Below are 25503 nucleotides of genomic sequence, written 5' to 3'. Positions count from 1 at the left end.
AAGAACAAGATTTATTAGCATTAGATGGCGCGTGGTAGTGGATACCTACGAGATCCGCTAGAGCATGGGAATGGGGTCTCGGCCCAGACTTGAAGAACAACTGCCGTTGCTTCCGAAGACAAATGAGGAGAAATAATGCCCAAACAAGCGTCGAGAGAGCCCGATATTGCTGCATGGGGTGCTGAAACTGTCATTTTGAGTATAGTGAGAGCCTTTCCAGGCGACTCAAATGATGCTTAGATATGAAGCCCCCACGCTCATCGTCGGTGATCAGACATCCAGCAACCATTATGTACATAGATATAGACCTTCCAATAACTTTTCACTCATCTTCCAAGCATCCATCACAGTTCACAGCGGCCGCACGTCGTCCCATCATCCATAATCCATGAATAGGTATGTAGCCTACCAATCGACTTCTGCTCTAGCTGCTCAACTTCCCCTCACGGGTGGGGAGATCCAGGGACCGTTGGACGGTTGGAGGCGCTCCAACAGGGATGTCAGAAGTTCAAAGTCGCACTGCCGAAGGATTGAGTTCATCCCAAATCGAAGGCTTACGACGATCATGGCGACATCAATGTTTCAACGCTTGATCCTATAATTAAAAAGGCGCATCGCGAGGCATTCTTGAGGATGCAGACTGTTGTGTTGCATAGGGCTGAGGGGTCCACGGCTGGGTGATTATGCCTCGATGGGTTGCATTGCAGTGTAGTGAAGCATTGCCACTATCTTGAAGCAAAAGGCGCACATTGATGCCCAAGTGTGCCCTGCTTTACCTTGATGGTTGCTCATCGAGTCTTTTGTCAGGTCGTTTTTGTGTGCGACACTATAGCAGGGTTCATTGATGGTTGCTGATGTTGGACCCGTGTTGCTGACATGCCCGATTACATCCAGAGCTAAAGATGAACAAGTCTTGCAGATCTACCGGCATATGGATGCAGCTATATGAACGCCGGGCATCATCATTCGGCCAATGTTAGACCTCACATTGTCGCTGGGCGTCGAGCCAAGTGAACCTCAACCCGATGTTATACCCCCCTGGCCATTAGCCTCATATCTTACCGCACATGGAACAACTGAGATGATCTGTTGATTCACATCATTGACATTAACTCATTAAGCCATCATGGCTAATAATACAGACACATCGCTCCATCCCGTCCGCACAGCAGACATCTAAGCGCGCTCACTCGCAACCTGCTCAGCCTTAACAGGTTCTCTATCCTCCGCACCGGGATAATCCACTGCATTCTCACCACCCTTTCGACGATAGTTCGTAGGATGATCCCGGTCCGCACCCATATCATGAATAGGATCAGAGGGATTCGCACCAACGCCCGTAAGACCAGAGCGATCCTTCTTCTCTTTGCCGTGGAGCTCCTGGCTCGTCTGCCCAGCGGCAGGCTTGCCTAGACCGGTGTGCACATCAGCGGATGTAGCACCCCCGAGAGTCGCGGAGGCAGACACGCCGCCTGAGGCACCGGGGGCTTGGGCGGGGACTTCGGTCTCGGGGTTGGGCTGGAAAGTGTTCTCGGGGGGAGCTGTGCCGGCGGGGTGTTGCTCGGCGTGGAACTCGGGGACGGCGTCGTTGCCCACGAGAACTCCGGGCTTGTGCTGGTAGATGTAAGTAGGATGTATCATGGAGAGGACTTCTACGACGATTGACTTACGCCCTTGGTTGTGAGGGGCTCAGCGGGAGCGACCTTGCTTCGGAACTCGCCCTGCTGGGGAGTAGCAGACTCGGGGTTCATAGACATGATGGTTGTGTTGTTTGTGGAGTGTTAGAAGATAAATGTTCAATTGAGTTTTTTTTTTCTGGAACTTTTTGTATTGTCACAGAAGAATTTATGAGAATGAAGAGGATAAAAGTCTTGTCTTACACGCTGTAAGGAAGGCTACATATAAAACATCGTGATACTACATCTACACAAGTATGATGTCAACACCTTCATCGTCGCCATGACATCACATTTGCACATCGCACGAGATCCCGCCATCATCAATACAATCTGCATCGTGTCTGTCAAATAAATCACTGTATATCGACTCTATTCAAGGCGAAATCGATCGATAAAGATATTCAGTGGGTGAGATATGTGGAGCTGACGTCGGAGGTTTGCTCCGCGTGAGAGCTCGTTGGTTGGTGTTGTGGAGGAGGGCCCTTGTATACAACGTCATATGTCCTTGGCTTGTTGGGAAACGAGCGAGTTTTCCGTGTATGCTTATTTGTTTTACTGTGTGATGCCGGGTTTGGGGATGGAGATGTGAAGATTTGCTTGAAGGCTAGCTGGTGTTGATGGAGAGCCGGTCACATGAGCGGGTTTCTTCAAGATATCGGGCGAACAGGAGGTGTAGAAAGGGTCGTGTGCTTTATTTTCTTGTTCTTTGAGTCAGTACATGATATAGGTCTTGTTGACGATCGGAAGAGGCTATTTTAATTGGCGGTCTGTACGTTGGTGATGCTTAAATTGGTATTGTTGACAGCTAGCCAATTAGAACAAGCTTCTTGTAACGACAACCATGGAGCTAGAACATCTGTGATGATAGCAGGATACACATTTGAAGTGTTTCTAATGATATTGAATCACGTAGCACATATACCCTCCATGCTCTGAAGTATGCTGCAAGAGTGTTGTGCATGTTCCGGTCCCTAGTGCTGGGACAGACGCTGAGAGGATGCATTTCGTCCAACTGCAAGTCATCCAGGGCCTAGCATGCTTCTTTCAGAATGCTTCTTTGCATCAGCAGTCACGACATCTGTTGCAAGGTCTTGTGTTCCAAGCACAAAGTCCACAAGCTGTCATGAGCGACGACTTGGAGACGAGGATGGCCATGGGGTGTCTACGAGAGCGCTGCAGAGGAATGGGTAGTCAATCAGTTCCATGCAGGGCAAATGCAGGGTAAATGCATTGCGCCGTCCTCTTCGTGTAATAGGCTTAAAGCCCCTTATCAAGTCTAGCAAGCGTCCATTGACTGATGCGAGCATTGAGGAATAGAGATGATGCACTGGGAACGCCCTTGTATATAGTATCCTGTGCGCAATAGCAGCTTCGCTAATGTCTGAAGACATACGACAGACCCAAATAGATTTGCGACATGGTTTGAGAATACTTGTGGTGCCTCCGTTTATAGACGGCGCAACGGTGCCCGTTGTAAAAACTGTTACAGTAATGGTACAGCTTCACTGCCTTCGAAGCTCAGCCTCTGATCGGGCATGACAATGAAGACGTCGTGGATGTATTCAACAAAACACGTTGAGCAAAGCACCCAATCGATAATCCATCGCCAAATAGGGCAATAAACACTATCCCATCAGGCCCGCGTTGTTCGCCCACTTGCACTGAACATCATGATGCGATGTTGTTCTAATTAAAGTAACTTACCCTGCATCTTCCAGCAGCGCCACCACAAGAACTCAGAACGTCCAGAGCAAAGCCAGTCAGCCCGTTCAAGCCCCTCAGCTGTCAAGGGATGTAATATTGAGTACTTTGACGTCAATGCAAGACATTTTTGCACTTTGTGCACCTCTCTCTGGCTTGCGCCTTGATGATGATGTACATATTGATCGTGTAACGTTCCACGACAGCCTCTCGTACAGCTGAATCGCGATCAAGACTCAACATCTAAATCAAGGGATGGATTCCGTCCCCAACCGGAGATGGCTTTCTCTCGAACTTTGGTCTCAGAAATAGGGATCTCGGCCTTAATATTCCTCAAATGTCATTTCCTTTTTTTAAGCCTCAAGGGTCCATGGCTAATTGCATATTCAGCCACTAGCGACCGGTTTAAGTCACGAGCATACCACCAATTCAGCCTTAAAGCGACCCAACAGCTGCAGTTCAATTTGCTGACAGGTCCGGCACTGAGACCATTTAATTGTTAGGCGTCTTTCCGCTGACAGGGAGCCAGAAATTGGCCAAATCTTGTGGGGTTTTTGTTATAAATCGTCGATGAGCAGTTAGCGAATTCTTATCGGCTGAAGCACAGAGCTTTTTGATCAACCAACAGTGTCGCATAAAAAGCCTTTCAGGCGAGAGACGATCGCCGATAAACAAACAGTGTCGCACCAGGGAGATAGCAAAACTGGGAAGAATACCGGGTCACAGAGGATCCTTTAATCTGCGAATTGTGGTACATAAACAAGATAACAGAAAGAGAAGAATTTTCTGTGTGATTAGGTTTGCGAAAATTACATCTGAAGCTGGTTAATATGATGGCGTGTTGGTGGTAGCTGTGCCGCTGGTGGTTATGAGGGCGATAAATTAATATTATGGCGACGCCACATGTTGAGACCCGTCTTGCATCGATCAATTGCGGCTGTCATCTTGGCTGCATTCATCTCCAGCCTCATGACTTTCAGACATTTCTGTCTCTGTTTCTGTTTGTTTTGGTTGATCGGTCACTGGATAGTCACCGCTGAATTCTCAGTGAATCTCATCGTCTCTCCCTTCTCTGTAACCCTCGAGGTTCCATGTTGATCGTCAATCGACAGGCTAAAGTCGCATTTTACAGGGGGATATCATCGAGACCCAACTGTGCCATGCTCGTACAGGACTGACCCTCGTCGCTTGTTTGAGTTTTACGATGAGGCCATTGTTTAGTAAATTAAGAACTGATTGATTGGGGGTTTACGCGGTCATTCCCGTATAATACGAAGTGAGTGAGTTTGGGAATAAACCGCGATTAAACTAGAACAAAGAAGTTCGCTCTGGACTGAGACAGTTTCCGAATATAGATCAAGGTTCTGAGGACGCGCAACGCACGCATCCATCCATTGAAGTCAGCTTGACCAAGTCAAGACAAGTTCAACCCCGTGTTGATGATCTCACACACCACTAGTTGGGTGGCTAGAGGGGTTTCCAACCTCGTGTCTGCCGTTGCACCCGTTTTGGAGGAGGCTGTGCATGAACTGGTGATTCTTGTGATTATTTGCAATTGTCTATTGATCGCAAGTCGAATATACAATGTCAATTATACTCATTTTCGTTAATTTGCAATACAATATCTACTCGTATTATCGACGTGGTAAATACTCTTGGCCCTGGTTCCAGAACATCTGCGTCACGGGTCCCGCCTTGGCCGGAATACTAGGGGCCGGTTGCCGGGGAGCCCAGGGCGGAACATCCGCTAAAAAGGGAAATTCCAGGTTATCGGTCCGCATCCGGTGTGGCTACCTGCCCCCTCATTCGCTCCTTCTAACTGGGCCGTTACAGTTGTAACAGCGATTCAGTGTCTTTGATTTGGCTTGACTCTCTCTTGGCTGAGCTCTTTCTACTCTTGTCCTCGTCACTCCATCTTTTTTTCCCTCTCTTCAGCTCCATCTCTCGCAATAACAAGGCAGAAAGAAAGGACTCGCTCGGGTCGGTCGGTCTCTTTATTCCACTCGCTCGCTCAGTTCCTTGCGCTTCTCCAACTCTCTCGTTTCAACTGCAAATTATATCTCGCCGATTGATCCACCTTCTTCCAAGGCGATCCCCTTGAGGCGGCGCGCCCGCTGCTGGCATCATCGATCCTCTTGGCACTGCCTGCTCTCGAGTTGTTGCAGCCAACCTGCCTTATCGCTATCTTTATCAGTGTCACACTGCTTGAACAGTGCCTGCTCCTCCGCCTGGATCCAGATTTAATATCCAACCATTACCCACAATGCAGAACTACCATGGGGATCCCTACGAGAGCGAACCGCTCGACTCTCATAATCGCTACGATTCCTCTCCCAGAAGGCCCATCCCTCCTCCCCATAGTTATTCACCTTCGGCTGCCCACTACGACGCTCCTCCGAGATCAAATCACCCAAGCGCACATCCCGATTCTTCATACAGCCGTGTACAAGGTGGCTACGACGATTATTCCTCTCACGGTCGCCCAGTATCGCCTTCGCCGTACACAGGATCCGCAGGATCTGCTGGATACGACAGCCCTCGACGACCATCGCCTCAACAAAACGATCACGGTTATTACGGCAACCAAGGCTACAATAACTACGGTGGTGGCGGCGGCGGACATATGGGGTATGATCACCCAAACTCTCATACTACACCGGGCGCAGACAATTTTGGAATGTCGGCATCTGGTGGTATGACAGGAATCGCTGTGAACGTTGCTGACCGTAATCCTCGCTATAGCGGAATAGGCGCAATGGAACACTCCAACTTGCCTCCGCCTCCATCGCGGACTCAGCAAAACCCTTATGGCGGAAATGGCGGTTACGGTTACGGTTACGATTCTCCCCGGGGGCCACCATCGGCTGCGGCGTCTCACTTCAACGGTAGCGATCCCTACATAGATAACCCGTACCCCGGATATACGAATTCGCGGCACGGGAGCGACAATCTTGGTGTAGTGAATCCTAATGACATTATCGACGATGGAGACGACGGACTTGTGTATGGAAAGAGCCAAAGGAACTCAATGCTTAGCCTTTCCAATTCCGACCGCGCGAAGAGGGGTGCTTCTGCAACCGCTGCTGCAGTTGGAGGTGGTGCGGCAGCTGGCGGCCTTTTGGGTGGACGAGGTCAGTATTCGTCTGCCAAGTGTGCGCATTCGCTAATTAGGTACAGGCGGAAGCTACGAGATGAATGCACGGGAAAAGCCTTACGGTTATGGCTCAGACGATAAGGACACTGGGAGGAGTAAGAGGTGCAAGTGGCTCATCATCGTCGTGGTGTTCCTCGTCATTGTCGGCGCTATCGTCGGTGGTGTCGTTGGTAGTATGGTGAACAATGGCAAGCACGACGACAGCACGTCGAGTAGTTCGGGAGAGTCAGCTAAGGACGACACCAAGAAGAACGGCGATCTTGGCAAAAACAGCGCAGAGATCAAGGAACTTCTTAACAATCCCGACCTCCACAGAGTCTTTCCCGGAATGGACTACACCCCTCTCAACTCACAGTATCCCGACTGTATGCATAACCCACCTTCTCAGAACAACATCACACGCGACGTGGCCGTTCTAGGTCAGCTTACCAACAAGATTCGATTGTACGGAACCGATTGCAACCAAACGCAGATGTTGATTCATGCTATTGATCGATTGGAACTCAAGGATACCAAGATCTGGATGGGTGTTTGGCTTGACAAGAACGAGACAACCAACGATCGACAGATGGCACAGATGTGGGACATCCTGGATGAGTATGGTGATGATCCTTTTGAGGGTATCATCATTGCCAACGAAATCCTCTACCGCAAGGAGATGAACATCACCACATTGGCCAACATCTTGGACGAAACCCGCACGAAGCTCGACAAGAAGGGCCTCAAGCTTCCCGTTGCCACCTCGGATTTGGGCGACGACTGGACATCTGAACTTGCGACGGACAGTGACTATATCATGGCCAACATCCATCCCTTCTTTGCCGGAGTGACGGCATCCGAAGCTGCCGCTTGGACCAACAATTTCTGGAAGACTAACAATGGAGATTTCTGGAAGACGGACACGAAGAAGAACATCATCTCGGAGACAGGCTGGCCTACCGGAGGCGGCACCAACTGTGGCGCAGCCACGACCTGTACCGAGGGATCAGTTGCTGGTGTTGACGAGCTCAACACCTTCATGGAAGATTGGGTTTGCCAATCTCTCAAGAACGGTACCAACTACTTCTGGTTCGAGGCATTTGACGAGCCTTGGAAGGAACGGTACAACACCAAGGGCAAGGCATGGGAAGACAAATGGGGTCTGTTGACAGCGGACCGCGAGCTCAAGAAGGGAGTCAAGATTCCCGACTGCGACGGCAAGACGATCCAGGACTATAGCATGTTTTCCTCATAAACGACTCGATGCATTCATGACATTGCTCAGCAGCGATTGATGTCTGAGTTTATGTCAGCTCTGCGGATGCGAGGGCATGCATTGGATATATAACCATCATCACCTCAACACTCAGCATTAATGTCTTATCACGGACCGGAGTTACGGAGTATCGGGGAAAACAGGTAAAATGTTATGCCCTTTATGTGTTTTTTTGTGTTTCGAATACGCTTGGCATGATTGTTTTGTAGACGATGGAAATGGAAGGCTGGCTTATTGTAACGATTCGCATTGCGAGAGTATATAGTTGACGGAGGAAGCAGGACAAACAATACAAGTATTGGCTCAATGACTGATGTGCCATTCGATGTATTGATCTGTGATGTGAAGTATCGATGTTTGTTGCAATGTATTGATCTTTATTGATCTTTATTAATCATTGAAGTACCTAATTGATGGGTATCTTGCCCGTAGGCGCTGCATATTCGTTTCGTCGTCAGTCGTTACAAGCTAAATGGCCAAGCAAGATGTATATAACGTGCTTCGATGCGCCCGTCCCAAGCACTCATCCTACGCGATCTCCCAAGTCATTATTCCCAGCAACCATGGCATAAACCAGCCTCACGAAAACTCCTCATCTCCGTCTCCCAGCGCAAACCCGACTCCATGATCTCCATCGCAACCCTCAGTTTTCAGGGTGATAAGTTCCATCACCATCCTCATCCATTCCCTGCGTCTGACTTCTAGGTGTGAGAGGTCGTTGGTGCGGATAGGCGACTGCGGGCAGGCCCTCGATCCACTCGACGGGGTAGTGGAACATTCCTGGAGGGACGGAGGCCGACTTTCTCATGTCGACGTTCATCATGTCGATTGTTCCAGCCTTGCACATGTCGCGCTCACGAGTGACCCTGTCGAGCCTGTGTTCGAGAGTGGCGATGCGTCTGGCGTACTCCCGGAGGGTGTTGATGACTTTGTTCATGTCATCTCGGAGTTCCTCGGCGCTGTCTGGGAGGGGGAAGTCAAGGTCTGGCGGGGAGAGGCGAACTCGGGGCTGGGGCATGGCGGGGAGTGGTGCCTGGGCGACATTGTATGCAGCTGGGTTGCCATTGAAGGGACCAGGGTTCGCAGGATACATGTTCTGGGATGCATTGAACGCTGGGCCATTGTTCACATATGGCATTGGATTGGCCGCAGGGGCCGGAGCAGCCATACGAGCAGTTGCGAGAAGACGACCAGTGACTTCGCGCTGAAGATGAAGGGTCACCATGGCGTCGATGTCAGTTCCACAGTGGACCTTGCCGAGTTTCTGTCTACAGATCGTTAGTCTTAGCCAAGCAGTAGAGGAGAGACGGTCACCTCTTGCGCATGAGAATCTCACATGCATCTTCGAGAACAGAGCGCTTGAGTCTTTCGTCTGCGTAGATGTACTCGGGCTTGCGAGTTGCGCGATCGCAAACCTGCCAGAGTGCCTGGTACTCTGCCTCACGGGCAGCTTTGTCTAGCTTTGACTCCATTGCGATTGAGCTTGAATGATAGATTGAGATGATGGTCTAAAGTTGAAGAATCTTTGATGTAATTGACTGGGATGTGTAAGCTGGATGAAGGATGACGAGAAGGGGCGGAATTTATGAGAGGGAGATTGAAGAGGCTGTGAATCACTGCGCGATGCGACTTTAGGCGAGACTTGTAAAAGAGAGTGGATTGTTTAGGAGAGTTTATGGCGCGTTAGAGGAATAGAGGCAAGTTTTGAGGAGAAGAAGGGAAAGTGTGAGAAGTTGGGTAAAGGTTAGTGGAGATGAGGAGGATGTTAGAGGACTTTTGGGGGTGGATTGAAGAGATGTGATGAAGTGAGATGAAGTTGCTAAGGAGAGAAATTGAAGGGACTCACTGGAAACGTCGAGGTCTCTGAAGTAGAGGCGCGCGACGATGTTGATCTAGATGTTGGTAGTGAGTGGTGGTCGAGTTGGAGGCGTTGATCGATTGAGGATGATGATGATGAAAGGCCGAAGTGAGAGGATGAAGGGTTGTGTTGAAGTAGATGAAGAAGGGAAAAGAAATATCGAAGCAGAAATTGAAAGGTTAAAAAGGAATGGTTGCGACAGTGGAATTGAAGGACAAGGCCAAGTTGTGAAGATGTTGACACTGATGATGATGATGTTAGAGGAAGTATGAAGAGAGGATGAAGCGCCGAGTCGAAGGAGATGAAGAAGAGGAATGAAGCGACAAAGAAGAGACTTACGAGTTGAGAAGAAAATAATCGCGACAACAGAATTGAAGAGTGAGAGCCAGCTACGAAGATGGTCACTACCTCAGAGATTGGTGATGGTGGTGGATGAGGTTAGAGGAGAAGGCGAAGATCATGAGATGAGACTGAGGGAAGATGAAAGAGACTGGAGACATTGGACATCAAAGAGAGATATGGAATTCTTCAAGGAGAGCATGTACAAAGGAATGGAGCGTAAAAGAAGAAGCCCATAAGAGTGCAGCGCACCGTCTTCGCAGTCACCAGCAACTAAAGCCCAAGATGTAGACCATCGCCAGACATAAATAAACACTCGTCAATTAGCAATTACCAACAACAATTAATTAATAGTAGTAGCCTCAAGCTTCTTCACCAAATCCTCCTCCCCATCACTCCCCTTCTTCTCATCCCCATCCTCAATCTCAACCTCTTCAATCACAATCCCCTTCCCTTTGCCCTTGACATCACCATCCTCCTCACTCTTGGGTTTCCAGTAGATACTCGTCGTCGAGAACGCACAGCCCAATCTCTCCTGGGGAAAGGCACAGCGTTCATACGACTTGTGCATTCTCTCCACGTTCTCGATGTGCTCGTCTGCAAAGATGCTGTTCCCAATTAGCATCATCCCATGAAGGTGAACTTAAGGGCATGACTTACTCTCCCCAATCCTCATAGCTAGTTCCGACAAAAAGCGCGGGGAGTTCACCCTCTAGCGCATCGTTGTACACAGGTCTGTAGAGATGAACGCCAAAGAAGAGGGTCTTCGCATCAACCATCTGCGTACCATTCGGATCCTCAAGAACAGTATGGCCGATATTCTCAAGAAACTTCTCGTCGGAGGCGCTGAAAGCTGGATCCTGGAAGAACGTCTCAATCTTGCCACCCGTGATTTTCTCTGTTCAAATCAGCACCGTTCACTCACAAGTCATCAAGTTACACATACCCAGTTCTTCAACCATGATCTCAAAAGCCGCAAGTTGCGCAAACGTGGATCTCTTGCCATCAAGATTAAGACCGTCGTTCGGATCAAATGTCCCGACACCGAGATGAACAGCTTTGTCAATCTCTGTCAAATGCGACGCTTTCGCTTTGACGAGTTCACGGAGACGGGGACAGGAGTAGGCTTCGTCCTCCCATCGCTTGCGATGCTGCTTGTAATCCTTCTCCAGGTCCTCGGGCGTTCTCAAACCTTCTGTCTGGGGCTTGACGTGTCTGGAGGAGTGAGATACGGTGTTGTTTCGTCTGTTCTTGCGGCCCTTGCGCACGACTCTTGTCCAGTCTGAAGAATCCTGTGATGAAGACATTGTGGAGTTAATCTCTGAATGTGAAATGCAAGTCAAGATGCAGAAAAAGATTAGTAGAAATGAAGTGAGATAATGAATCAATTGAGGTGCTTGCGTGAAAGATGCAGAATAATGGTGAGATGATCACTTATAGTGAGTCTCTCAATGAAGATTGTCGTGAAGATTGAGATTTCGAGACTCCACAGGGCTCGGTGAACTTCGGTGAAGAACAAGGTGAGTTTTAAGATCTTAGTGGCGTTTTGAGTTTCAATACTTGAAAAAAACGATGGGGGAATAAAACTCCGACTGGTTCTGTCTCTTACTCCCCTTATATAACTCAGCGACCGACATGATTGCTATTTCTGTGAGAGATTTGTTATTATCGTCATTTGCTGTCGCTTGCCATGTCACAGATTGAAGAAGACATCCCGTAAGGCAAGGCAAGGCAAGGCAAGGCAAGGCAAGGCAAGGCAAGGCAAGGCAAGGCAAGGCAAGGCAAGGCACATGCATGATTTGAGGTCCAACAAGCACAGTCTCTCGCCGAGAATGCAACGATAGCACAGAGTACAGAGAGGAGCCAATCAGAGGCTGTAGTGATAAGAGCATCAGCTTACGGTAGTGTCTACGTCTGTGCTTGTCCAGCTTAGGTAGCTTGTGTGTCTGGATGTGACCATGGCATGGATCTTGGCGTCTACGCGGCATCCTCACCCCGAGCCTCACTCACTGAGAGAGTCAAGAGTCAGAGAGTACGGAGTACCATCAGATCAAAACGCGGCTACGAATCGATCATCGGCTCTCCTGATCCGATCTTTCCATCAAGTGAGTCGACCTCTCCCCGTCCCTTTCTTCCTCCTCATTAACCGGCATATCCCATCACCAACCCCCGCCCCTCTACCCCATTACTCTCAACATCTCATTGGCCGTCCCCTAAAATAAGTCTAGCGCCAGCGCTTAAAACATCTCCAGTCACAGCCCAGAACCGCCCTGTAGCCCTGTAAATCACTCATCCCGCTGATCCCATTGGGCGTGTGTTCCCGTTCTGCAGCAGGGGTCACACCCTCCAAGATGCATCGTCAACGGCCTCTTACTGGGCCATCACATCTGTACTTGGACCTGGGCGGCTGCAAAGATGGCCACCCAGCGGAGTGCTGAGTGCGTGCCTTAAGACCAGAACTTGCGGCCTCCTCCTCCTCTTCCTTTTTCTCCGAAGAAGTTCTCATAAATCGTTGGTTCGTGAAATTTAAACGTTCGAGGCTGAGCCTTGTTCTTGTTCTTTGTCTGTTTGCTAGAAGTATCACCTATTCTCAAAAGATATCCATACAAACCGCAATCATGAGGACGTCAGCATTCATCTCGGTCCTCCTCGCGACAATCGTGTCAGCACACAGCGTTATCACCTATCCCGGCTGGCGAGGAAACAACCTCATCACCAACGCAACATTTCCCTACGGCATGCAATGGATCTACCCATGTACGTCCTCTCACTCTCTCCTCTTGACCAGAACAACACCAATTAACATCGTCAGGCGGTGGTCACAATGTCACGACAAACAGAACATACTGGCCCACAAGAGGCGGCGCTGTCGCTTTCCAGCCCGGCTGGTTCCGTGGCCACGAGACAGCCTTCGCCTACGTGAACATGGGCTTTGGCGACGATGGTCCTGACGGCGGCCCTGCAAACATGACAAACCCGGTCGTCCCCATGTTCCAGATCCTCGGTCCCACCAACAATCCCTTCCCAGGAACAATCTGTCTTCCTCAGGTGCCTCTGCCCAAGAACACGACTGTAAAGGCAGGCGACAAGGCTACAATCCAAGTTGTAGAACTAGCTGTTCACGGCGCAGCTCTGTACTCTGTACGTTCAGACACTGTTTGTGGTGAAGAAAAACTGACTAACATCTGTAGTGCGTCGACATCATCTTCGCTGAACCAGGAGACAAGAGAATCGCCGAAGTCAACGAGACAAACTGCTTCAACTCCACCGACATCGGCTTCGCAGAGGTCTACACCATCACGACCAAGCAGTCCGGCTCCGACGCCTACGTTAGCGAATCCGGCGCGACACAAACACTGCGCCAGCTGAACCTCGCAGGCTGGCTACCGCTCGTGGCAGCCGGTGCATATGCCCTGTTTGCGTGATTGATGAGATTGAGAACTCGATACGAAAAGAAATTTGTACAAAGCATAATGACTGGCGTTTTTTTACGGGCGGGGAATTTGGAATATCCCTGGATTGATTTTATTTATATCCCTTCATTTATTTTTATAATGCTGCGGTTGTCCTTGGGGGACTGAGATATCGCACGTGGTACTTGGTGTTGGAGGAGCTTTATCTGCTTCATTCATTTGAGACACCGCGTAGAATGAGAATCTACGACTATTCAAGTTCATAAACTGTGCCTCTCATGTGATAAACTGTCGTAAGAATGAGATGCCAAGTTTTAGAGTGAGATGAAATGAGACCAGGCCTCACGATTGAGATCAATTGACAGACGGCTCTCACGTCGCCGGACATCACAACCACCACAAAGCCATTGCCTATCAATGTATCACATTCGTCTACCGCTAATTCTATGTATTTATTTCTCTTCTAATTCCGTACATCCGTCGTTCCACGTCAAGAATAACCCGTCTTGGCGCTGCAACGGCCTGCATACCCGTCACCATCATATCACATTCATGGAGCGACCTTAGCGCACTCGGCCGCGACAGACTTGACACGCTCTTCTGAACTTCGTCCAGCAGCACTCTGGATCCACCCCTTGATACCGAGATTAGCCGCCTCCGCCTTTGATGCGGAGAGCAGTGTGCCCAGCGCCACCAGGGCGCGGTATAGAACCTCCGAGTCTGTTTGACCATCACGGGAGAGGATCGTCCCGAGAAGGATAGCGAGACGGCGACGCTGGTCGGGTGTGAGGAGGCGCTCGCGATGGACGAGCACTGAGAGGTTGATTGCTGCGGTTGTAGCAGCGATGAGGACATTGCGATTGAACGGCCCGATGGGTTCCGAGGAAACACCAACGATACGTTCCAGGAACGAAATGGCCTCGTCCGATTGAGCACTAACAATCGAGCGGCCATTTGCAGTGGAGAAGATGTTGGCGAGGGTACGCAGACCCATCATGGCAGCGTTCTCATTGGGAGTTTCGCCCTTGGGTAGAGAGGACGCGAAAGCGAGGTCGAGAAGGGAGCCAGCGGTAGGGTCAGAGAATTGAGCGACAAGAGGGTACTTCGCGACACAGCGAAGGAGATCAAGACCGGCGAGACGGTCTGAGTAGGGCCATTGTGTAAGGATGCGGACAAGAAGAGGCAGGGCTGTTTGGGGAACGGGTTTGTTAGACTCAAGCGCAGCGCGCAGCTCTGACAGTACAGATTCATCGGATGGGTTCAGAGCGGCGTCTTTGCGACCCGATGAGATCATGTTCTTGTTGACGGTCAAGATTTTGTTGAAGATGGCTGGCACTGTCAGTGATTGAACAAAAGCACAGAGACAAAAACTTACCTTCGTATTTGGCTGCTGTAATACTGAGATAGTCCTTCTGAGGGAGCACCTTGGGCTGGGTGTTCTCACCAGGTCGGTATCGCGATTCAGTGCCCAGAGGATCAGGTCCGCTTGGCTCTGAAGTTTGACCAAGAGTAGCTCCCTTGGTGTTTTCGGTAATGAAGTTGGCCACGTTGTCAAGGTACGAGAGCGGTAGCTCATTGTCGCCCAAGAACTTGGTGGCTCGCTCGTAAGGGTTCTCAGAGAGGTTGTAAGGGAGCTTTAGAGGAGGCTTGCCATCCTCAATATCGACATCAAAAACGTAGTCATACATCTTTCCTTGGTACTCAACCTTTTTGCCAGTGCTGGCAACAGCATCAACGACAGTACCGACGTTGATCCATTGCTGTTGGCTCACCGACCACGTATGAGCAGTAACATTTCCGTTATCCTCCTTAATCATCTGAACTTGTCCCTCCTTTGTACCCGCCTTACTGGTCAGGAACTCAGGGCCAGGGAGCTTCTCCTTGTTGACACCCCCGACTTGCTGCTGAGGGATCGATGACGCCTTGACAGACTCCTCAAACTCCGTGAGTGTCGCTTGGTCGGCAGTACGGTCGGGACTTCGTGTAAAGACGCGGGCAATGCTGTCGCTAGCACCCGTAACGATATCGCCGGTCTCGGGGTTCGCAGCGACGGTCCATACCGAAATGGCGGGATGTGTGATTGTCTGTACACATTCGGTACCCTTCCATATCCTGACGGTACGATCTTCTCCCGAACTGGCCAGCTCACCTGTCGGGAGACTGGCCAAACAGTAAACAAAGCTTTCGTGTCCATGCAGCTCGGCGACTTGTTGACCATTCAGCTTCCACAGGCGGATTGTTCCGTCGTTGCTTGCGCTCGCAATGTCTGCACCACTGGGGTGACCGTTGGGTACACGACAGAGGGCGCGGACAACGTCAGGTGTGTGTATGATAGAGCTTGGCGACACCTCACCGGCGGTAGACTGCCGCAGATCAAAGATACGGATGTTCTTGTCGGCACAACCAGTCACTACTGTGTGATCATCGAATGCAACAACGCTCCAGACGGCCATGCTTTCGTGGCCGCTCAACGAGAGCTCTGTTTCCCATTTCTGAGGGCTCCATACCCGCGCCTGACCATCCCAACCGCCTGATACCAAGTATTTGCCGTCGGATGAGACGTCGAGCGTGCAGACGTTGTGAGAATGGCCGATCAAGAGGCGTTCGGCGTTATCGGAGCTGGAAGCTTTGGGGGACTTGACTTCGATGATGGTATCCTTGCCACCAGAGACAACGTAGCCATCTGGGTGCTCACTGGACGGAGGGAAGAAGGAGATGGAGTTGACGTATTCGGAACCACGGCTGACCAGGGTTGCGTCAAAGTTCGGGGGAGATGCTTGGGTGCGGCGCCATATGCGGACGCTGCAATCGCGGGAGGCGGTTAAGACGGTATCGGGAGAGGGGAAGGTTGCGGCTCGAACCTATCGATCCGTTAGTGTTTCGAGATGCAGAGAAAAGTCGCCTAATAATGCCTACATCGGATTCGTGCCCGACCAATTGCGCCGACAGCTTGAAGTCGGTCATTTTCCTGGAGGATGGTTTGATGGATGGATGATGAGAGTACGTGACACTGCTGAATGCAGTGGAGGGGGGAGCTTGATGAATGACTGGACGATGATGCAACAGGGTCAAGAAAGAGAAACGACCAGCTATCTCTCTAAGCAAGGGTAACGCCAACGACAAAAAAGGATGAATCACGGGGAGTATGAAGAGGTTGTATTGTCAAAAAGTCATCAAGGGAACGGGAAGAACGTGACAAATCGTAGACTAAGGTAGAGTTGATCGTTGGTCAGTAATGGAAGCTGATCGATTGATTGCCCCTTCCCGTCGGATCTGTCCCGTCCAGCTTAAGCCACAACTCGATGCGTCACTAAGCACCAGCCACCTCCACTTGGCCGGGCATCTTTAAAGTATCGCTCGGACTTGGATGCTGTGAACTCTCGGGCATTATTGCTTCGCATTTAAGCATACATTAAGAAAGCTAAAATTAGACTGCTGCAGATATCGTAAGCAATGTTATATCGTTCTTTATGGTGATACTGCTTTTGCAAGAGTCGGGCAGAAAGAGCCGTTGAGGGGACTCAGGAGAGAGCTGTATGTATGTATGAGAGTTGGATTCCGGTCCTTTCTCTACACTGCACACTGAATCAAAAGAAACCTCACACATTCAGTCACCTTTAGACTCCCCTCTCTCTGTCTCACAAATATTTCCTTGTCCTCTACATCAATATCTTTGTCTCTCACGTCAAGTCAAAATATTGCAGCCCCCAACCATACCCCGCTTTGTGGCGGTGCCCACCGGAAAGAAGGACCCCGTCGTGTAACCCCGCCTTGAGGCTGCCAGAAAACTCAGGACCTCTATCTTTAGAGATAAAAATACTCACATGACTTTAGTCCAAGTTTAGGTGTCTTCTACTGAGTTTATTTTGGCAACCTTCTCTCAAGCATCAAGCTTTCTTGCTCCCTTAGGCCCGCTGCTCAAGTCGGGCAAGCGTGACCCTGTCATTTTGGTTGCGCGCCGCTGTTTCCTTCCCTGTCCAACCTGTTTCGTCCTCCCCGTCTTCGCAAATATTTGGCAAATCCATCACCGCCCTCCTTTCCTCTCTCTCTCTCTCCTCTCCTTTCTCTTCGCAAGGGGGTTCGCTTCGGGGGCAACATTCACGCTTTCTTGAACCTCACGACACGACCCCATACAATCACGACCTTAACGTTCCGCTTCTCTATCTCTTTCCTTCAAGTTTTGGGCTCATCATTGCCATTTGCTCGAGAAAGACGCTCCACACTTCTGCGACGACACGCGACAAGCTCTGCCACGAGTCACGATCCAAACCACTCTTAACGACGCATACGACTGTTACGGCCTCTCTCATTTCCAATTTTGACATCCTCGATTAATATCGGGCATCTCGCTACTCTCTGGACCGACATCGAATACTACAGCTGGCCGCAATTGGCTAGATTCCATCAACGAACTGACTCCCCGCTCGTCTTCGCTTCTCTATACTGTCGCAATGGCTTCCGAACCTCGACAATACCATCCTCTGACCTGCCACGGCCATTCCCGACCCGTTCCTCATATCGCCTTTTCTGGCTTCGAGAAGGAAACTGAGAAGGAGATCGAGAAGAAGACCGACAGCTTCTTTCTGATCTCTGCCTGCAAAGGTGCGTCAATGTCTTGTCTCCACAGAGCGCATATTGACATGATATAGATGGCAACCCCATGCTTCGAAACGGTATGACTGGCGATTGGTAAGTCACTGTCAACTGGGTCTGGTAGCGCCTCTGACTTGCATAGGATCGGCACTTTCATCGGTCACAAGGGTGCTGTTTGGCAAGCTAGACTGAGCCCTGATACCTGCAGCGCAGCGACTGCATCGGCCGATTTCACAGCGTGGGTATCCTCCTTCACAACGCCCAACGTCGCTAACACTTGCGTAGCAAAATTTGGGATACCTACTCGGGTGAATTACTCTATACGCTTCAACATGATCACATTGTCCGTGCGATTGCCTACCCCCCCGACAACTCGGACCTTATCGCAACCGGTGGTTTCGAGAAGAAGCTGCGCATTTTTGATCTCTCAGAGCTGTCTTCTACTGGGTCCCCTGCTACAATCCCCGCCTCTGCTGGCTTCGAGATCGGGGAAGGCGTTCATACCGGTTCGATCAAGTTCATTTGCTGGACCCAGGACCCTAACATTGTTGTGACCGCATCCGACAAGACAATCCGATGGCTCGACCTGCCCAGCCGGGCCTGCATCCGACACGAAGTTCTTGATGGAGACATCAAGTCTTGCGAGATGGTGTCACTGGATTCCCAGTATGCCTCTCCTAACGACATTGGCGGTGGATTACCTGTTCTCGCTGTCGCTGCTGGAAAGACGGCGTACTTCTGGGGTGGTCGCAATGCCATGGATGAGCTCAAGCGCTTTCCTCTGAGCTACACTATCGCTAGTGTTGCACTCGATCTCAAGGGTCGCAAGCTAGTTGTTGGTGAGGAGCCTGGTACATGGGCCAAGGTTATCCGATACGACGATGGAAAGGAGCTCGACGTACACAAAGGACATCACGGACCTATCTGGTCAATTGCATTCTCGCCCGATGGCAAGATGTATGCTACAGGATCGGAGGATGGTACCATCAAGCTTTGGAAGAATTGTGAGGGCTTCTACGGGCTCTGGCGTGGAGGCGGAGAGAGAGTCGCAGAATAGGAACGCAGACTGATCTCTACATCCACGGACAATTTTGAGGCTGATGCCAAGTCCGAGGTCTCGCTTACTACAAAGTGCAGAAAGCGTGACATGAGCACTCGCGCGAGTCTCGGACGCTCAAGCAAAACTGGGAGCAGCGAGCAGTCGTACCGAACAGGCAGTTCTCTTGGCTACCGGTTCGAAGATTGGCGTCACTGGTGGTCAACTGTTTAATGTCGGAGTTTGTTAACAGATGATACACGCATTTTTGAAGGGAGATTGAGAAGTTTTCTATGTTAGACACGACACAGTTTAGTGGAGATGGCCTCAGAGGCCGATGATGAGGGCAACAGATCAAATACCTATCTACAGACGCTTTAATACAATAGTGTATTCTCAGCTGTCTATCTATACAGCCCGTCCAGTCAATCCCAGTCCCAACGCCCGCAATTCACCTCACGTTAATCCCATCGTCTAAGTAGTCTACTCTCTATCTAAGAAAGCTTATATCTACCTAGCCACAGTTAGTCAATCTCTATTCTACGCCCAAGATCCCAATCTAGGGGGCGCATACTTAGCATTGCCCGTAAAAACTCACCAGAACAGAAGATCATTCACGAGGACGTGTACAACTTTACTTCTGCAGCTTACGACGGACAAGTCTACTTCGAAGCGCGCTTGTTAGCTTCACGGAGAGCGAGGCGGTCGGCCTCCATGACCCGGCGATCAAACTCGTACTGGTAAGTACGTTCGTACTGGGTCTGGCGGTTGGCACCGCTGTCTTCGTACTCGGTGAGCACGTTGCGAGACTTCACAACGACGCTCCAAGGGTCGTCCTTGACGCTGGGGACGACTTCCCAAGGCTCCGTAGCATCCTCAGGCTGGACGACTACGCCCTCTTTCGCCTCCCGGTCCTTTTTCTCTTGGTCCTTCAGCTCGCGATCCTTGTCCTCGTTCGAAGGGCCCTTGATCAGGGAGGTGACCTTCTTGACCAGCATGGAGAACATGCTGGGCTTTGTGCACTCCGCAGGCCACTCGAAGGAAGGGTCGGATGGCATCTTCATACCCATGGTGTCGGTTGCTGCGGTTGAGGTTGCGTGTGTTTGTTGTTAGTGATGACTGAGAGGTCCTTGGATGGCGAAGAAGGTTGCCGTGTAGGTAGCCTAATAGTACAAGTGTCGGTTGGTATTGTCGAAGGGTCCAAAATTCGGTGTGAGCTGGTGTTGGTAAGTGGTGGTGATCTCAAGGTGTCCGGATGGAAGTGATGTCGGGGATGGCTGAGGAAAGGAATGAGAGCCCGGTTAGGGGGAAGAAATGAAGAATATATACGGTCAACATCGAGGCGATGCTGCCGCTGTTGGAAGCTCTTCTGTTCCACTGGCACTGGCGAGTTTTGTCGAACAGACAGCATGTCTCTCTGTCCATGCCAGTATATACATCTGCACAACTGGACATCGCAGTGGCAGCACAGTCTCCAAGATGTGAGCCTAGTTCATCCAGCGCCGCGAATACAGGAGATCATCCTGTTCGCGCGCATTGAGCTCGAGTTCCTCTCTCAAAGTGCGAGTATTGTCGCTGTTCGGGAGATCACCATCGAGTTCATCATGATCGATGAACTCCCACTCTTCACCGGTCTCCGCATCTGTAATAGTTATGCTGGGGTTGCTGCATAGTTGGTACCTGGGCTTCTGCTCCTTGAGATGCTGCTTGGGAGTCTTGGAGAGGGTCGACAAGAGTGTACTTTTGAGGCTCGACATAACGCGCGAGACTTTCTTGCTGGCCTTGCGGCTGGCGCCGGAGGGAGATGTGAGATTGAACATGACTGCGATGATGTCTTGCTGTCGAAATACTGGAAGTTGGTGGTGTTGATGATGGTGCTGGGTTTGGCAATCGAGACACTTTTCGCAGGATGCTTGGGGAGCAAACAGAAGAGTAGGCAGCGGAAGAGGGCTGAAGAGAGAAAGAAGAGACTGCCTGAGAAGTGAATGAAAAGAGCTGTGCATTTATCCTAAGTTTTGAGAGTGAATCAGCGTCCAAGGCGATTGTTCTCGATCAAGTTCCCCGATTCAGGCTGCCCGTGCGTGGGCACTGGCAACCGTCACAGAGGTATCAACAAGCCAGAGAGCTCTATTATTAGATTTAAGAGAAACCATAAGCCAATTAGAATCTCCGAGACTATGATAGATGAGCTTTTGATCACAAAAGGCGGTTGAGGGCTGTTCAATTGAACACTGCTGCTGAGGGCGGCTGTTCCCTGAATATCAGTTTGTCGCAGCAGAACAGCTGAGATGAGCCGCGCGCTCGTGCACACACTCAAATGGACCCAGCGACACAGGTAATTGTAATTATCAGGTCAAAAGAGCTGTCGTTGGGCCTGCGCAATGGAGTGGCTCGATGGTGATGATTGACAATTGACCACCAGAACGAGAGCAGCGACATCACAACATGGCAATTTTTGGGACTAATTCACTTCAATAACACCCGGAAGTCATAGGGAGGCTCCGAGACTGTACAACAAACAGCCTATCTCCCTATCTTTGATGTTGAGTGGTAGTCTTGACCAGTTTCACGGCATCGGAGAACATCTTATGGCGGACCTCAGTTTGCTGCAACAGGACATCGGAGATGAGCAGTAGTCTGTTAGACAAGACCTAATGTACCGAGCGACAAAATTTTTGCTAAGTTCTGAGTCAAAAGAGCTTTCGTTCATCGTGAATGATAGAGTGTCTTGATGATGAAGGTGGACGATTGGCGATTGTGCAGCAGCATGGTGGGCGAGGACACCACAACAAGCGCTTCAATTGCACTGATTCATCTTCACAAACGGCGGGAGACATGAAAGAGAGTCCTCGAGTGAACATGGACAGGTGATCTCATTAGCTCTGTTGTTTGGGACAGCAGCGTTGACCAATCTCGCAGCATCAGTGAGAATGCTGTCGCGGGCCTCAGCCTGACACGACAGAACATTCAAGATGAGTTGAACATCCTCGAACATGCTCTAAAAACTTGAGCGACAAGTTTTAGATCAAAATTAAGTCAATCGAGCTTTGTTCGTACAAGCAATGTGTCTCGACGGTGATGGTTGACAAACCGAACGTTGCCTGTAGAAGGACCAGCGGCGACATCACAACAGACGTTCCAATTGACTAGTCTCCCGTAAGTGAGCAATAAAATGCATAAAAAGAGTCTATAAACTGGGGACATATGAATTCATCTCAATACATTTGATGTCGGGACCATGAGACGCGGTCATCCAGAGTCGTGATCAGTCTCGCGACCGCAGCGAGATGAGCACAGCAATCCCTGACAGAACGTTGAAGACGGGCTGGAGGACCCTTGTACACAATCCATTGGATCGAGCGATGACTTTTACGGTGGTAGTTAAGCAACAGAGCCTTTATTTGTTGTCGTTCGACATGGTGCTTTGACGATCACGATTGAGCATCATGTCGAGAACAACGAGCGAGGACATCACAACAAGGCGCACAATGAAATATACCCGTTTCAAAGAGTTACAAAAGACGTAAGCTAGTCTAGTCAATTAGATATTGAGCACTGTATCTCAATATATCTATTGTTGGGGTTCTCTGGCGCCGTAATGGCAATCTTGGGCCAAATGTCAACGAGAATGGCATCGCGGAACTCAGCGTGAAGATGGCAGAAGAACGATGTAGAAGGATAGAGGTCACTTGGACATACCCAAGAGGGTCTTGCGATACAGAATACTGTTAAATCTAGGTCAATGGAGCTATGGTTCGGTATGAAAAGACATGCTGCTTCAATGATCGATTGACGATTGTGTACACAACAGCGTCACCAGAAGACATGTGATTGACAAAACTCATCGCAATAGGCATGAATACAGATAAGACTTAATCTGTCAGTTAGAAGCTGAGTGTTATACACAGTTTTACTCATTTCTGAGCTTGTTCGACGCGACGACAGCCGTCTTGATCAGTCTTGCGGCGAACCTTGCGGACCTCGATTGGGAGACGGCCACAACACATGGCAACAGAACAATCTAGATGTTCAGACATGTGCTAACCTTCCTCTAGTAGGCCATGCGACAGAGGGTATCGCAGAAGCGAAGTCGATAGAGCGTTTGTTGGAGGCGGGCGATGCCTCGATGGTCAATTGACGAACGCGCAGCGAGAAGATGGGCCGCGACACCACAACAGGACATTCCAATCGTCAGACCTCTCTTTAGAGAGTATACAGTCTCTTTACATGGACTTATGGATTGGTGTACGTACAGTTTATCTCCCTATCTACCTTCCTATATGCATCAAGCAGTGAGTGACTCGTAATGAGAGAGCCACAGCAGAGACGCATCACATTGTATCACATCGCACGGCAGTAGACTTGCTTTTGCAGATCATGCGACACGTCCTCTATTGATCCAATCGAGATCTTAGCCTTGTCAAGCCGCATGCGGCTCTGCGACGGCGATGTGACGTTGTTCACGGCAGTGCTGTCGCAGTCGGCAACTCTTATTCGCCTCACGGCAAGGAACACTAACTCAGAATGAGTATCTCTATGGGCCTACATGAAGTTGTAATCAATTGAATATTCTCAAGATGCTTATTTTGGTCGCAAAGGCGACGTGCGGCTATGACGATGCCCTCGTCTACTCCGTGTCGCGATTGAACCAAACTCGTCAGTCCTTCCTCACGGGGCATCATGGACCAAAAATCGGTACAAACTCATATTGATAAACCTCAAGCGACTCTATCGAGGTTTTGAAATATTTAAATTGTAATCACGATGTCTATTTCTTCAAGAGTGCTCTTGTCCTGCGTGTCAGGTCACGAATAGCGCTGTGGTGGTGATAGAACCAACTCACCGACACTTTCATCTCACGATGTCGACTGCTGTGCTAGACAAAGCGTACTAAAAATCTTAGGTCAATTAGAATTAAATTAATGCTTCTAGAATTTCCACTTTGCAGGGTCATATCGGAGGTGTGCGGCTCTGCGATCATGTCCTCATGTTGAACGGCGATTCGCAATTGAACCAGGCCTCCGATGATCACCTCACTTCATCTCACTCCAACTCATTCGCCCCACGTCGAGTCCATATGATATGAGAATTTCTTGATTAAGGTTCAGCTTTTACTTTATTATCTCTCATTAAATATCAATTACCGACTCACGATCCGGCATCATTGCGTTTCGGCTCCTGTGTCGGCCGGGACGGAGCCGGACTTTAAGCTCAATCACCAACTGTCGACAGCCAACACGAGGGACGACAGTACTCCATAGTAGAACTCAATTCCTTCAACCTGAGACCGCTAAAAAAGAACCACCGCGTCTAAAACCCCTGCCTCTTCCGGCATCGCAGTATTCAGCCAGCAAGAGCACGAGTTTCGCGCATGCACGCAGCCAGAAGAGATAAGAATAGCCAGCCACCTCCACTCTGTCAGAATACTTAGCGCACAATGCCATGTGGAAAAAACGCCAAGATCTTCAACTCGAACCTTTAATGCCACCGGATCCGTTGATAGTGGATCAAAACTCATATCAATCTCACACAATCATTCAATGAGATTGTGCCTCGTGTGAATTAACTTCACCGGAGCGTCTCAGATCCCAGATCCCAGATCCCAGAGATGACAATCGCGGCTCCGACTTGTCCGGTTCACGGTGTCAAGACCGAAGAACAAAACAATCTTACACATGGCTTAGGCATCTTTGGACGTTTGCGTCTGGAACGGGCTACGACCGGGTTGAATCTTGGCTACGAATCAAGTGGATCTTAACTCATGGCTAGATTGGCGAGCTGAAGGCACCATGTAGCCCAAAGCAGAAGGGGAGAGTGTTGATCAGCGGGCGGTGCGGGATGCTACAGTGCAGTACAGTAGTTATCCGTACAGCGGGCGACTTGAGTGAGATTCGGCAAACAAAGCGAGAGGAGGGAGATCCTGCAGCGATGTCTTGGCTAAGATGAAGAGGGGGCAACTAAAGCAGTGAAGGATGCACTGGGCATATCATGTCGATGCACGTAAAGCAGGGAAACGACGAAAAGGATGTGATGAGAAAAGACCTTGTGTCGCAAACGCAAATGCAAGAAGGAATAGGGTGGCTGCTTGAATCACAGTCTTCGTTTGCATTTTATGAGACATCATGTTTTCTCGGTGTTGGTGTCACATTCTGAACCATCCGGGGTCGAACACGAATTGAGGGGGAAGCTAAAAAGAGGGCAGAGGCCTCAAGCAAACGGCCAACGCCAACACCAACATTTATGTCTCAGCGTCGCATTCACTCAATTAGAGACAGATAATAAAGAGAAAGGAATGTCTCGAGTTACAGCACATGAACGCCACAGCGGAACAACACAACACAACGTTTGACAAGGAAATGAACGAAAACGACACCCTCGTGAATTTGGGGATCAAAGCTTGGGTAGCTTAGCTCATGTGGAGACGACGAGACGAAACGAGACGAGAGAGAAGAGGACAGAGCTTCTCTCCCCGCCC

General features: G+C 49.9%; 9 protein-coding genes across 10 annotated transcripts; 3 read left to right on the top strand and 6 right to left on the bottom strand.

Moving 5' to 3' along the window:
- Positions 1–2: 2 nt before the first annotated feature.
- On the bottom strand, positions 3–2403 carry FVEG_13118 (hypothetical protein). Its single transcript, XM_018902497.1, has 2 exons — positions 1671–2403; positions 3–1614 (listed from the first exon to the last, which is right to left on the bottom strand). Exons 1-2 carry the CDS (start codon positions 1755–1757, stop codon positions 1177–1179), a joined length of 525 nt encoding a protein of 174 aa, XP_018761257.1. The 5' UTR covers positions 1758–2403; the 3' UTR covers positions 3–1176.
- A 2602-nt stretch (positions 2404–5005) lies between these two features.
- Positions 5006–8328, top strand: FVEG_13119 (murein transglycosylase). 2 transcript variants are annotated; one of them, XM_018902499.1, is made up of 3 exons: positions 5006–6008; positions 6123–6511; positions 6558–8328. In XM_018902499.1, exons 1-3 carry the CDS (start codon positions 5644–5646, stop codon positions 7766–7768), a joined length of 1965 nt encoding a protein of 654 aa, XP_018761259.1. In that variant the 5' UTR covers positions 5006–5643; the 3' UTR covers positions 7769–8328. The 2 variants fall into 2 exon arrangements, with proteins under 2 accessions (XP_018761259.1, XP_018761258.1); XM_018902498.1 differs by having other exon boundaries at positions 5006–6511.
- A 104-nt stretch (positions 8329–8432) lies between these two features.
- FVEG_13120 (hypothetical protein) lies at positions 8433–9261 on the bottom strand (the record flags this gene model as incomplete). The annotated part of the gene is made up of 2 exons (XM_018902500.1): positions 8433–9057; positions 9104–9261. The coding sequence occupies 2 exons, from the start codon at positions 9259–9261 to the stop codon at positions 8433–8435; spliced, it is 783 nt and encodes a 260-aa protein (XP_018761260.1).
- Positions 9262–10277: 1016 nt separating this feature from the next.
- On the bottom strand, positions 10278–11704 carry FVEG_13121 (hypothetical protein). Its single transcript, XM_018902501.1, has 3 exons — positions 10933–11704; positions 10647–10884; positions 10278–10594 (listed from the first exon to the last, which is right to left on the bottom strand). The coding sequence occupies exons 1-3, from the start codon at positions 11291–11293 to the stop codon at positions 10330–10332; spliced, it is 864 nt and encodes a 287-aa protein (XP_018761261.1). The 5' UTR covers positions 11294–11704; the 3' UTR covers positions 10278–10329.
- A 697-nt stretch (positions 11705–12401) lies between these two features.
- Positions 12402–13666, top strand: FVEG_13122 (hypothetical protein). The gene is made up of 3 exons (XM_018902502.1): positions 12402–12743; positions 12799–13127; positions 13178–13666. Exons 1-3 carry the CDS (start codon positions 12605–12607, stop codon positions 13409–13411), a joined length of 702 nt encoding a protein of 233 aa, XP_018761262.1. The 5' UTR covers positions 12402–12604; the 3' UTR covers positions 13412–13666.
- Positions 13667–13691: 25 nt separating this feature from the next.
- Positions 13692–16696, bottom strand: FVEG_13123 (hypothetical protein). Its single transcript, XM_018902503.1, has 3 exons — positions 16316–16696; positions 14775–16260; positions 13692–14728 (listed from the first exon to the last, which is right to left on the bottom strand). Exons 1-3 carry the CDS (start codon positions 16361–16363, stop codon positions 13950–13952), a joined length of 2313 nt encoding a protein of 770 aa, XP_018761263.1. The 5' UTR covers positions 16364–16696; the 3' UTR covers positions 13692–13949.
- Positions 16697–17381: 685 nt separating this feature from the next.
- On the top strand, positions 17382–19607 carry FVEG_13124 (hypothetical protein). Its single transcript, XM_018902504.1, has 4 exons — positions 17382–18001; positions 18049–18088; positions 18135–18230; positions 18278–19607. The coding sequence occupies exons 1-4, from the start codon at positions 17851–17853 to the stop codon at positions 19047–19049; spliced, it is 1059 nt and encodes a 352-aa protein (XP_018761264.1). The 5' UTR covers positions 17382–17850; the 3' UTR covers positions 19050–19607.
- Positions 19608–19690: 83 nt separating this feature from the next.
- FVEG_13125 (hypothetical protein) lies at positions 19691–20098 on the bottom strand (the record flags this gene model as incomplete). The annotated part of the gene is made up of 1 exon (XM_018902505.1): positions 19691–20098. The coding sequence occupies one exon, from the start codon at positions 20096–20098 to the stop codon at positions 19691–19693; it is 408 nt and encodes a 135-aa protein (XP_018761265.1).
- Positions 20099–20515: 417 nt separating this feature from the next.
- On the bottom strand, positions 20516–20848 carry FVEG_13126 (hypothetical protein; the record flags this gene model as incomplete). Its single annotated transcript, XM_018902506.1, has 1 exon — positions 20516–20848. One exon carries the CDS (start codon positions 20846–20848, stop codon positions 20516–20518), a length of 333 nt encoding a protein of 110 aa, XP_018761266.1.
- Positions 20849–25503: the final 4655 nt, after the last annotated feature.

Source organism: Fusarium verticillioides, chromosome 6 (assembly GCF_000149555.1).
Source record: "Fusarium verticillioides 7600 chromosome 6, whole genome shotgun sequence".
NCBI lineage: Eukaryota > Fungi > Ascomycota > Sordariomycetes > Hypocreales > Nectriaceae > Fusarium > Fusarium verticillioides.
Note: the sequence above shows the minus strand (reverse complement) of the source record. Positions and strands in the feature narration are given on the sequence as shown.